This window comes from Leptidea sinapis, chromosome 13 (assembly GCF_905404315.1).
Source record: "Leptidea sinapis chromosome 13, ilLepSina1.1, whole genome shotgun sequence".
Lineage (NCBI taxonomy): Eukaryota > Metazoa > Arthropoda > Insecta > Lepidoptera > Pieridae > Leptidea > Leptidea sinapis.
In genome coordinates this window covers 5478939-5491459 of record NC_066277.1, presented here as the reverse complement: position 1 = coordinate 5491459, position 12521 = coordinate 5478939, and the positions used below count along the sequence as shown (strand labels likewise).

The following is a 12521-nucleotide window of genomic DNA, read 5'->3' as shown; positions in this document are numbered from 1 at the left end:
CTCTGTTTGTGTTCGTTTGTTAATTGTTCTCGATTTGCACCTATAATTGAAGTGTCACTTAAATTGTTATATCTGTGTTAGTTCTTAAGGAATTGTATTGGTGTTCACCCTGTTGGAGCAATAAATAAATAAATTAATACATTTACAAACAAGTTAACATTATTTACAATAATTGTAATATGTAGTTGCACCTATAACAAAATGTTCAGCATTGACAAATAATAATTTAATGTTAGTATTTTATAATTTAATACAAACTAAAGTTGCAAGAAAATATATTTAAGTTACTAGGTTTTAGTTAGTGGTTTGACTTAAAAGTGTCTTTATTATTTATTTAAATAACTTAAATAATATTGCACTGTTGCAATAAACTCTACTATGGAAGTTTCTACTTAAAGTACGTGCATTTTTCATTCATAGAATTATTATATTTATTGTACACTAGTTGACCCGACAGACGTTGTTGTGTATATAATAAATAAAATAATGTTTTTTATTAATTTGTCAATAATATTTCATATCATCAAGAATTATTTCGTAAAATATGCACCCTGTTGTTGTAATGAAATTGTTTCACAGCAGAACTGTCAAACCGTGCGTCAATAAATTCTCTCATAGAAAATATGTCCATACAAAACAAATATCGGACGACGGGGGACACATCAAAGGAAAACAAAAATGTTGTTTTTATTTAATTCCGAACACTTTCATATTTATTCACCCTTTAAACCTTCCCTGGACTTCCACAAATAATCCAAGACCAAAATTAGCCAAATCGGTCCAGCCGTTCTCGAGTTTTAGCGAGACTAACGAACAGCAATTCATTTTTATATATATAGATTTGTCAAATAAGTAATGACAATTGCTTACAGGTACCGAGGACAACGACATGTGCTGTGATAAGAATTGTAAGTTAAGGAAGAATCAGGGAGCAGTGTGCAGGTAATTAGTTTGCTTGTTATTACTATCCCTACGGCGATTATCCCACTCACGACTCTGTCTAAATCATACTTAATATTTTTGACTATTAGTTTGCACGCACCACAGCAGAATAATACAATATTTATACGAGCAAATCGCCTTTTTTAATGGAGGTACACATTTTTATTGAACATCCGATTGCTAAATGGTTGGTGATCTTGAAGACCGTTCCATAGTTTAATACCAAGTGAATTCCATACCCTCCAGTGAGTCGATTAGATTTCGGGGAGATTATGAAATGGTAGCTGAAGTTATTAAGTTATTATTATTGTTCTCTTAAAAATAAAAGTTCGCCCTTACTCCCATTCTTAGTAATCAAAACAATTGAACTTAACTAATAATAAAAAATGAATAAAATTGTAATTAAAAGCTAGTGTAGCCATATTTTATTTTATACGTATTCCACTATTAAAAGTTACATGTTCATATTGCATTTTAAATAAAAACAATGTTGGATGTAGAATTTGCGAAGTGGAATCTTTGGATACAACTTAGATTAGACGTATAGTCTAGAAAGAACCTATTTAATACTTTATTAATACTTTAATGTGCGTGACAAGCTACGTATTACACTCGCGATTTGTATGTCACATTCTGTTAGTGTGCATGCAAGCTCAAAATAGAGGTTAACAGTCAAACATGATTTTTTCGACGTGTTCACAGCTTTACAGTCTATCATTTCATTTTTTATAATCTAAGGAAGAATCTTAGGGCTACAATATGTATGACATCATATCGATATGTTAACACAGCGACAAGAACTCTCCGTGTTGCGCGGGCTGTGTGTTCGCTCCACCGGGCGTGGTTTGTCGCGAGGCCGCACACTCGGCCTGCGAGGGCGAGGCCACCTGCAACGGGGCCACCGCCGACTGTCCCAAGGTAACTCTTGGTTCTAACCAACAACAACTGATTTTAAGTTAAACTCCAAAATGCAGGCTCAAATATGCAGGGCAAGCCTGTCAGCCATTAAGTTTGCATAGCGACATCCCATTCTGCACGGACGCACTCCAAGAAAGGGAAGATATTAGTAATTAATTTAATTTAATTAAGATATTTATAATTATTAACACTCATTGTCTAACGATGCTATCTACCTACAGGCACCCGCGATAGCAGACGAGCACGAGTGCGCGGAGAGGGGAAGGTGCCGTAACGGGTCGTGCGTGCCATACTGCGAGACACAGGGCATGCACAGCTGCATGTGTGACGTCGGTACGTATAGTGACACGGTCATGTCGTGTTGTATAACAGGTACTGATACTGGCTGTCAGCACACTGGTGGGGGACATGCAGTAGATTATGGGTACCACAACGGCGTCTATTTCTGCCGTAATGTGTAAACATTACTGTTTCGGTCTGAAGGGCGCCGTAGCTTGTGAAATTACTGGGCAAATGAGACTTAACATCTTATGTCTCAAGGTGACGAGCGCAATTGTAGTGCCACTCAGAATTTTTGGGTTTTTCATGAATCCTGAGCGGCACTGCATTGTAATAGGTGGGCGTATCATTTCCATCAGCTGCACGTCCTGCTCGTCTCGAACCTTATTTTCATTAAAAAAAGTATTCTTTTATAACCTTAAAATAATGTTTGTCTAGTCATAGTTTTTTTTACGTATTGCATATACACATTGAGTATGTTTGTTGCATCATTTTACATATTATATTGTAATTGAAATGATCTGTAAATCTTGATATAAAAGAGTGGCAATGAGTTTCTTGCTACTTCTTCTCATTAGCTCAACCCTTTACGAAGTAGCGGTAGATTCAATAATTTTTTTTTTGACATTCATAAGTGTCATTTTCGTGACCTACTTGAATAAACTGATTTTGATTTGATTTGACATATAAGAAGGGGGAAAATAGGCAAGAGCCCATGGCAATCCGCAACACCGGGGGTTAAGAGATGCGTTGCCGACCTTTGAGATGAAAGTATCCACTACGCTTGAAGTCCTAAGGCGTATCAGTTCGAGAAAACAGCGGCCGGTAATTGATGCCACAAAATAGCTGTGCGAGACAAAAAATTTCTTGAAATTCAGCTTTTTGATGTAATGACCGGTAGTATTCGATCACTGGTATCAACCTGAACAACTCTGAGCACTCCCCGTGATGAATGCGGTACAAGATACAAATATAACTCACATGCACACGCAACGCCCAAGAATCAAGCCTCTTCTCTCTCTCAACTCCACACGTACGAAGCGATTAAGTTAAAAACATTTTTACTATAATTAGTTGAATCAATACACTAGTTTGTGATGAATCCTAATGTGATGTGGTCGCTGCAGTCGCGGACGCCTGCAAGCGTTGTTGTCGCAAGAGTCTCAACAAGACGTGTTTCCCGGTCGCTCACAACGACATCCTGCCGGACGGCACGCCCTGCATACAGGGCTTCTGTAATAAGGTGACCACTCTTATATATTAATACTAGCTGACCCGACAGACGTTGTTCTGTATATAATAAATAAAATAATGTTTTTATATGATTTTGTCAATAATATATCATAACATCAAAAATTAATTCGTAAAATATGAACCCTGCTGTCGTAATGAAATTGTTTCACAGCAGACCTGTCAAACCGTGCGTCAATAAATTCTCCCATAGAAATTATGTATGGACACATAAAAGGAAAAACAAATTTGTTGTTTTTATTTAATTTAGCAGCATTTTCCTATTTATTCACCCTTTAAACCTTCTCTGGACTTCCACAAATAATTCAAGACCAAAATTAGCCAAATCGGTCCAGTCGTTCTCGAGTTTTAGCGAGACTAACGAACAGCAATTCATTTTAATATATATAGATATCATATAGGTGATTTTTACCGGAGCGTCCTAACTCCTATTAATCTTCATCTTTAATGATTCAAACACCATTTTAATGCTTGTGTTTGGCGCTATTGGCAAAAAGTAAAATATTTATATACATATTATATAAAAAGAGTGCAATATTATTTAGCCACTATAACGAATTTAGAACCCCAAAGTATTCGAAAGGGTTACTTTAAGCTTCTGTGGTTTCACCAGTGTACAAATTATTATTATTATTATTATGCACAGCAGATCACTGATCTGATACGTGCATATCAGTGCACTTATGTTTACTATTTAGGCTTTTTTTTTAATATTCATCTAGTCTATTTTTAAAGCTACGAGGGGAGGCTTTGCAAATAAGTGACATCATGCCGTTATAATAGTAATTTTTATTTTGCTCGTCAAAATGGTCAGTCACAGCCTCCTTCATTTCTTCGTCCGTCGAAAATCTGCGACCCCTCAATTTTTTCTTTAAATCTTTGAATAAGAAATAGTCACAGGGAGCCAGATCTGGACTATAAGGTGGATTTCTGTGAAGCCGTTTTTGCTCAGGGCTGACCTCGCCGTTAAGGCTGTGTGTACAGGAGCATTGTCTTGTAAAATCAGAACACCTTTGCTGAGTTTGCCTCTCCGCTTTTCTTTCATTTGTTCACGAAGCTGGTCAAGCAAGTTTGCATAATATTCAGCATTCATTGTTGTATTTTTAGGCAAATAATCTATCATCAAAATCCCTTCGACATCCCAAAATACGGTGGCCATTAGTTTTCCAGCCGACGGCCGAACCTTGAACTTCCTTGGCGGCTTTTCTCCTTTAAATTTCCATTGCATTGACTCTTGTTTGCTTTCCGGATCCCACTGGCGAATCCAAGTTTCATCACAGGTCACAATTCTAGAGATAGTCTCTTCTTCTTTACCTTTGACCAGGTCTAGAAATGCCTGACAACATTCTACTCGCCTTTGTTTGTCAAAGGGGGTCAACATTCTAGGGACCCAACGCGCGCTCACCTTGGACATGCCCAAATGTTCGTGAATAATTTCATGAACTCGTTCCTTGCTAATGCCCACATCTCTGGCTATCTCCCACTGCTTGATTCGCCGATCTGCAAGAATCAGGTTCTTCACCTTTTCAACATTATCTGCGGTAACAGCAGAAATTGGCCTTCCACTACGTGGGTCGTCTTCCAGGCTCTCACGGCCATGTTTAAATTGCTTCGACCAAAACTTTATGACGAATTCAGAAGGACTTGAATCACCAAACACCTTTAACATGCGCTCTCTGATCTGCGTAGGCGTATTTCCTTCTTTACTTAGGAATTTAATCACTGCTCGATGCTCAAATTTCATCATTTTACAATTTTCTTTCGACATGGTGAAATCAAAGCCGCGCCAAAAAAGCAAAAGCAAGCGAAAAAAAATAAGCGTCATAATTTTGAAAAAGGAATAAATATAGAATATGATTTTGCAGTGGCCAGTTCGATTTTCAAAACTTTCTTTAACAAAGTAGATTTTATATCAGCCACCCCTCGTATTTACTGATTTTGCAGTAATCACAGATTCTGGTAAACTGTTCCACATATTCACCGATTTGGTAGATGACGCATGCTGTACATTTTGTTGATATCTCTTACATTGTAATGACAGTGACAGAAAGTGTTAACTACACTTTGAATGTCTCTATCAGATCTCCTCTTTGTCTACGTTGTTGTAATGTAGTCAAGTTGAGTTTAGAAAGACGTTCTTCATATTATGTTTTGCATTTCAATGAAATAACTATTTTTGTAGCCCTTCGTTGTATTTTTCGAGCATTTCGATGTCTTTTTGAAGTGTAGATTTCATATTTAGAATACATGCTCTAATTGAGGGCGGATATATGTTATATACATAGGGCACACTAAAAGTTTTGCACTTCTAGCTAATCGCAACTATTTGAATTTCGAATGTTATATTTTCTGAGACGTTGCAACCTTCTTAGTAATAAAAAAAACAATTGGCGGGAAATCATATGTCAATTGTTTTTTATCACACAAAGCTCTACGTACGCAATGAAAATGGAATTAAGTCGAAAAGATTTTAGAGCGATGATTTTTTATGATTTTAAAAGTTGAAGCACCTTGCTTGAGATCCGTGACGCGATGGTTTGCTGAATTCGAGAGAGGTCGGGTTTCTCAACATGACGAATTTCGTAAAAGGCGGACTTCAACTGCCGTCAACGAAAATAATGTGGCTACTATTAATAGCGGCTAATTGAAGAATACCTGCGGATTACCTATAAGACAATTCGAGGACTATTGGGGACTGGTATGAGCCAAATTCAGAAAATTTTACATGAACAATTGGAAGTTCGGAAACTTTGTTGTCGTTGGATCCCTCATGAACTGACAGCGGTGCAGAAGCGGGCTCGCGTGGAATGGTGCTAATGAAGTACGACCACGGACATTCTAATGCTGCTTATGACATTGTCACAGGAGACGAAACGTGGATTTATTGTTTATAACCCGAAAAAAAACAGCGACCTTGTGAATGGGTAATAAATTTTAAAATGAGAATAGGCCAACAAACTGCAAGATTAGATGAGAGGTTTCACTTTTACCAATTCCGAAGAGGTAGTGATAGCGTTCAACAGCACGTAGATAACATGCCTTCAGATCTGTGGTCCTCCTGTTTTAAAGAATGGTTCGATCGCCTGAAAATATGTTTAAAATGTAAAGGATTTTTGAAAAGCAATAATACATAATATTTTGGTTATAACATGTTGTTTTTTAATGTTACGCAAAACTTTTAGTGTGACCGACGTACACTTTTTACCTATTTGTGATGTGTATATCCCACTTGAGGTAACATGTGATGGTTACCTGGAGATCTCTTTAGGTATTTACTGCTTGTATAGCAATTCAATAGCTGGCATCTCTCTCAACCTCTGGTTATCGCACGTCCATGAGCGATCGTATTTGCTTCTCATCAAGTGAGCTTCGCGCCCGCTTGGCGCCTCTAATATAAATAACTATGTGTCCACTTTGTAACGAATGATCACACTGAAACAATTTAACAAAACAATAGATGGCTTCATTAATTAAATAAAATTATCAGTTCACTATACTCCATCATCATCATTTGAGCTGGATGACGTCCATTGCTGGATAAAGGCCTCCCCTAAAGATCGCCATGACGATCGGTCCTGCGCTGCCCTCATCCATCCTATTCCGGCGATCTTGACCAGATTGTCGGTCAAACTTGTAGGAGCCTAGGCCTACCAACACTACGTCTTCCGGTACTTAGTCGCCATTTACTTTACTGCCCACTGCCACTTCAGTTTTGCAACCATGGGTTATGTCGGTGACTTTGGTTCTCCTACGAAGCTCCTCATTTCTGATTCGATCTCGCAAGGAAACTCCGAGCATCAGTCCTTTCCATTGCCCTAATAAGGCCTACCTCGTAAGGCCCATACTTAGCGACCATGTTTGCGTTCCGTTTGTCATCAAATATATAAAGATTTGTTAATTTGAGGAGTCTTGTATGTGTGCGTGCAGGGCGTGTGCGAGAAGACGATCCAGGACGTAGTGGAGCGGTTCTGGGACATAATCGAGGACATCAACATTAACAACGTGTTGGGCTTCCTGCGGGACAACATCGTGGGAGTGGTGGTACTGGCCACCGCCTTCCTCTGGATCCCGGCCAGCTGTGTGGTGAGACGAATTACTTCTATATTTATGTGTGCTTATGTAACGCAACGTTCTTTATAATACAATTGCTAAAATAATTCCAAAAATATAATATATATATAATATGTGATGTTTAAAAGATTGTAAAAAGGCATTTATTTTCTCAAAATTGATTCTTTTAGAATTCTTTTTGATGTCATTTCATATACTACTAGATACTACTACCGCTTCGGAAACAAATGGCGCTCTGAGAGAGAAGAAGTGGCGCAAGAAACTCCCAGCATTTTGTTGCGCTCTTTTCAATAAAAATATACAATATTGTACAGTAATTTCTATCGCTATAAAATAATACCCAGTCCCAGGCTGTCCGATCATTTAGATATTCAGCAGTGGAGTAATAGGATTTACGACAGAGCCATTTTTTTTATAAAACATTTAAATTTATTTCTAGATAATGCCTGAACAGTGGCTGGGACTTTATTATAGAAGTGTATACATTTACCCTTAAAGCTATTATGTATCTTATGAAGCATACTAGAATTAGTTACAAGCAATCCCTTATTTCTAGTGTTATAATAATGAAAATCACTATTAAGAGCAAAAAGGTGACGATTTTGTGAACATATAATAAATTTTCATAAATGTACTGACAATGAACAGTCATAATATTTATTTCTTTAAATTTTTCTTTGAGAGGCTGTCTATAACCAAGCTGATATATAGCAGCTCTTTTGCAGAGCAAACACTATATCAATGTCAGCAGCATGACCCCATACTAATATACCGTACGTCATGATGCTGTGAAAATAACTAAAGTACACTAATCTAGCGGTCGCAACATTCCTGTACTCTCTCTAATCTTACTAACTGCATATGCCGCAGAGCTGAGTCTATCTGCTAGATGGGCAATATGTGGACCCCACTGAAGGTTTATCTAAAGTGATAACCCAAGAAGACCGTAGTCTCCACAAGTTCCAATCTCTGGTCATTTATAAGTACGTTGGTTTGTACCTCCGCTGTGTTTGGTGTAATGAACCGTAAACACTTTGTTTTTTTACTGTTTAAGTGCAGATTATTCGTCTCAAACCAACGCACTATCTTTGAGAGTGCATTGATTACCTCGTCATCAATATCCGCACGTCGCTTCACTTTCAAAATAAGTGAAGTATCATCAGCAAACAACACAATCTCATGGCTATCATCTACCATAAACGGTAGATCGTTAATATATATAAGAAACAAGAAAGAACCGAGAATAGAACCCTGTGGAACACCTATTCCCACAGGTTTACCCGAAGACCGTTTGCCATTTACATCGACTATCGGAATTCTTTCGCTTAAATATGATTTTAACAGATTTAGGGCTCTATTTTTCACTCCATAATGTTTTAGTTTTGGGAGTAATGTGTCATGGTGGACGCAGTCAAATGCTTTGGACAAATCACAAAAAATGCCCAATGCATCCTGTGTCTTTTCCCAGGCGTCAAAGATTTGCTCAATGAGTCTAGTACCCGCATTAATTGTTGATAAGCCCCTAGTGAAACCAAACTGAATTTTGTTCATTAATTTGCAAAAATGCATTTGTAGCTGTTGAAGCAAAAGTTTTCCAAAAATTTTACTAAAAACAGGCAGCACTGAAATAGGTCTGAAATTAGTATGGTGAAAAGAACTGCCCGATTTAAACAAAGGTATAACTTTGCTGTATTTCATGAGGTTAGAGAACACCCCTCATCTATCTATCTCATTCATTAAATATTATTGCTAATTCAGGTGCTATAATGTCAAGAATGTATTTTACAATATTAGTCGAATGGCCCCATAGGTCTTTTGTATTTTTTAGGTTAATTAATTTGAAGATTTTTATTATATCGCCTATACATACCTATAACATACTTAAATTTCAGTAAGGCTATATATTTAAGGCTAATGGAGATCAGTTTTAATGAGCTTATTATTTTTTAATACACAAAAATATTGTTTATTAATAATATGTAAAGCAACAGACACTATAGCAATAAATGTTTTATGCAATAGAAAAGAGCTTTTATCCTCATAACAATAATAATTATTGTTACAAGGACTTAAAGTCCATATATATTACTATATAGAGTATACATAATTATTATGTATAATATTAAGTCTGTCTACAGTATAGCAATAGTACCGAGTTCATTCATGTACAATAAACTATTAGACTCCTCATCACCTATTAAGAGGTCATCATAAAATGTCCGAGGGACGTTGTATATACGTATACATTATTTTATACAGATTCATTCAAATTAACACCTTATCTTGTGGCAGTAATGCTCAAAGTCTATTGTTACGCGCTAGACGGACGCGAACACGAAGCAAGAACATTTTTGTTTTAGCAATTGAAATCTAATTATTTAAGCACACTCACTAAAACAGCAAGTTAGTTACAACATTTTATTAGTTTAAAGGGGCACTTACCTAAAATACGACACTATCCTTGTTAGGTTAGATAAGCTGTTATTTGGACAGTTTGTCACTGAACACTTTGTTATTGCATGGAGTTGTATTCAAAGCTCGGTCGAAACACAACTGAAAGAAAACTCTGCTTGATAGACGTGATTCTGATTCTAGTTGTTTATTGTTCGTCAATGTACTATATTTTCATGTATATAATTTCACGAGGTGATTATGGTCTTTAAAGAAAATATTTAAATATTTTTTATTGGCTTCATTGTTGTGCAGATAAGTTACGTGGATCGTCGTCGGCAGCGCCTGCACCAGAAGTACGCCGAGTGGGAGCGACACCACGACCTGGTACACCCCTCCTCGCCCAGGAAGATCATACACACTAGGTGCGTCCCATCAGTTATTCTAATAAAAAATACTTGGTTCACATACTTAAAGAGCATGTTAGATAAAATACTTATGCTGTATTTTACCCGGCTTAATGTTAATATTACTTGTGTGTTTAAAAAAATGTTAGACCAAATCGTAGTAAGGAGATTGGTACTGATATTGAATACATACTATTATAAACAATATTTACAAAGATTTAAAAATTTCTCCAACATCATTTCAATATCTTGTGACGTTGTTATTGGCAGATATACAGGCTAACACTAATTGACAGTGTCAGTCGTGGATCAGGTTCTAGACGATTTTGAATAGTCTTCTAGTTTGAAATTACAGAATTATAATAATCTCAATGGTTTCAGTTGATTGTTAGCGCATTGTGCACATCGAGTTATATAATTTTTTTTTTAATAATGAATCCCTTTTTTCAGATTACCAAAGCAAAAGCCAAGCATAAAAACAGTGATACAAGGAAGCAGTCAGCTATAACATCAGACAGTATTTATTTTAAGTTACCGTTTCTGTTAATTTGTAATAGAATAAGTATAACCAAAGTGTGTGTAGGGTGAAATAAATAAAAAAACCAATATATTTTATAGTTTATTTTTTCAAATCTATAATAGCTCTAACCAGTAGAGTGTTTACAATTACTGGGTGCAGTATATTCATAAATTAATCTTATTTTTAAAAGATACCTGATAATACAAATCAACAATATAATGACTACTAAAGCAAGCAGTAGTTATCCTAATTTTTTGAGTTTTCTTTAGTGTTAATTCCGCCAATATTTGTCTTTAAATAATTCGACACGTGTTTCGCCTCTACACGAAGCATCCTCAGGACATGTTGACTCGCCAAACAGTGGCACCAAACATGTGACGAATTGGTTAAAGACAAATATTGGCGGAATTTAACACTAAAGAAAACCCAAAACATTTGGATAATTATGGATTTCCGCAATGAACGCCTACATGAATAAAGCAGTAGTTAGTTGAGCGCGGTGGAGGTGAGCAGCGCCACGCCCCGCTCGTAGAAGGCGTGCGGCTCCTGGCCGGGCGCCACACTCAGCCGCACCGTGAACAGCAGCTCGGAGCGCGTGCTCGTGAGGTACACGGGCAGGGTCAGCGCCTGCCCACCTGTCTCCGCCTCGCGCCCGCTGCACACAATAAATAAAACAATTCTAATTAAAATCATTTTATTCAATAAGGTCAAGGAAATGACATTAACGTCAAAAATTACAAATGTTGAGTGGCCCGAAACTCATTGTCATTCTTAAATCAACATTCTTGTCAGTTTGCACGTCATTGTCAAGTGTCAATATCACTCCCGGCAACTGTCATTTGGGCGATTTGGTGTTGCCTACGATTACGTAGGCATTAAACAAATAAAAATAAATTCTTTATAGACACCAGCGTGATAAAAAGCTTTAACTTCAATACCAATCACCGCATGGCACGTAGCTAGGGATGGCGATTCTTTCCAAAAATCTCGATTTCTCGAAAAGATCGATTTTTAAATCGATTCAAATCGTAATCTGATAAAACGATTCATAAAAAAATCGAAGTCTAAAAATTCGATTTTTTTCCAATTTGTATTGACAATGTAAATATATAAATCCATTTTATGAAAAACAAGAATGATACCATAATAAACAATCTCTGGGATGTGTTATCAGTAAAATTAGGATTTTTTTAGTTCAGGGAATTCGATAATTACAATTATTTTTATTACCATATTAAAATATCAGATCAGATATAAAAGAAGACATTTATTTTTGTTCCTTCTTTTGCTATGCTAATAATAGTGGTCTGTAAATGAAACTTCAATTTGCTTCTATAATTTGTACGACGAGGCTGTGGACTATGAGCAGCGCGATCAGCGATTCAACACGATACGTCCGTCCTCCGTGGTCGATCTCTTGAATGCCCCCCGCGATTCTTCTTCAAACCGGTCACTCAACTACCTATCGCTTGAGCCGCGCACCGTCCACGTCCACTCGATTCAAATGCTTTAATATTCAATATATAACTTTACAAAATTTAAGCAATTTATGATTGTCGTGCACAATTTTCTAAATGTATTTGTTACATTAAAAAGTTAAGAGAGTAGATAACATAGCTTATAATTCCTAATGCTTCATATCTAAGCTTTTTAAAAACAACAATGTATCAAGTCTACTGGGATCCAAGCGGTTCCGCTCATCACTTGCGATGTTGCCGGCAATTGAAAAAAGGGCGCTCACA

At 36.8% G+C, this 12521-nt stretch overlaps 2 protein-coding genes across 7 annotated transcripts in view; one reads left to right on the top strand and one right to left on the bottom strand.

The window, feature by feature from the left end:
• The window catches only part of LOC126967438 (ADAM 17-like protease), a 37915-nt gene extending 27043 nt beyond the window's left edge, over positions 1-10872 (top strand). For both annotated transcript variants that reach the window (XM_050811900.1, XM_050811899.1), the window contains 7 exons: positions 873-942; positions 1734-1860; positions 2082-2193; positions 3267-3382; positions 7318-7473; positions 10168-10277; positions 10710-10872. In XM_050811900.1, coding sequence (XP_050667857.1) covers positions 873-942; positions 1734-1860; positions 2082-2193; positions 3267-3382; positions 7318-7473; positions 10168-10277; positions 10710-10767 — 749 coding nt within the window. In that variant the 3' untranslated portion in view covers positions 10768-10872. The remainder of the gene's footprint in view (positions 1-872; positions 943-1733; positions 1861-2081; positions 2194-3266; positions 3383-7317; positions 7474-10167; positions 10278-10709) is intronic.
• The window catches only part of LOC126967435 (dynein heavy chain, cytoplasmic), a 104214-nt gene continuing 102558 nt past the window's right edge, over positions 10866-12521 (bottom strand). For all 5 annotated transcript variants that reach the window (XM_050811893.1, XM_050811891.1, XM_050811895.1 and 2 more), the window contains one exon: positions 10866-11434. In XM_050811893.1, the coding sequence (XP_050667850.1) occupies positions 11266-11434 (169 nt within the window). In that variant the 3' untranslated portion in view covers positions 10866-11265. The remainder of the gene's footprint in view (positions 11435-12521) is intronic.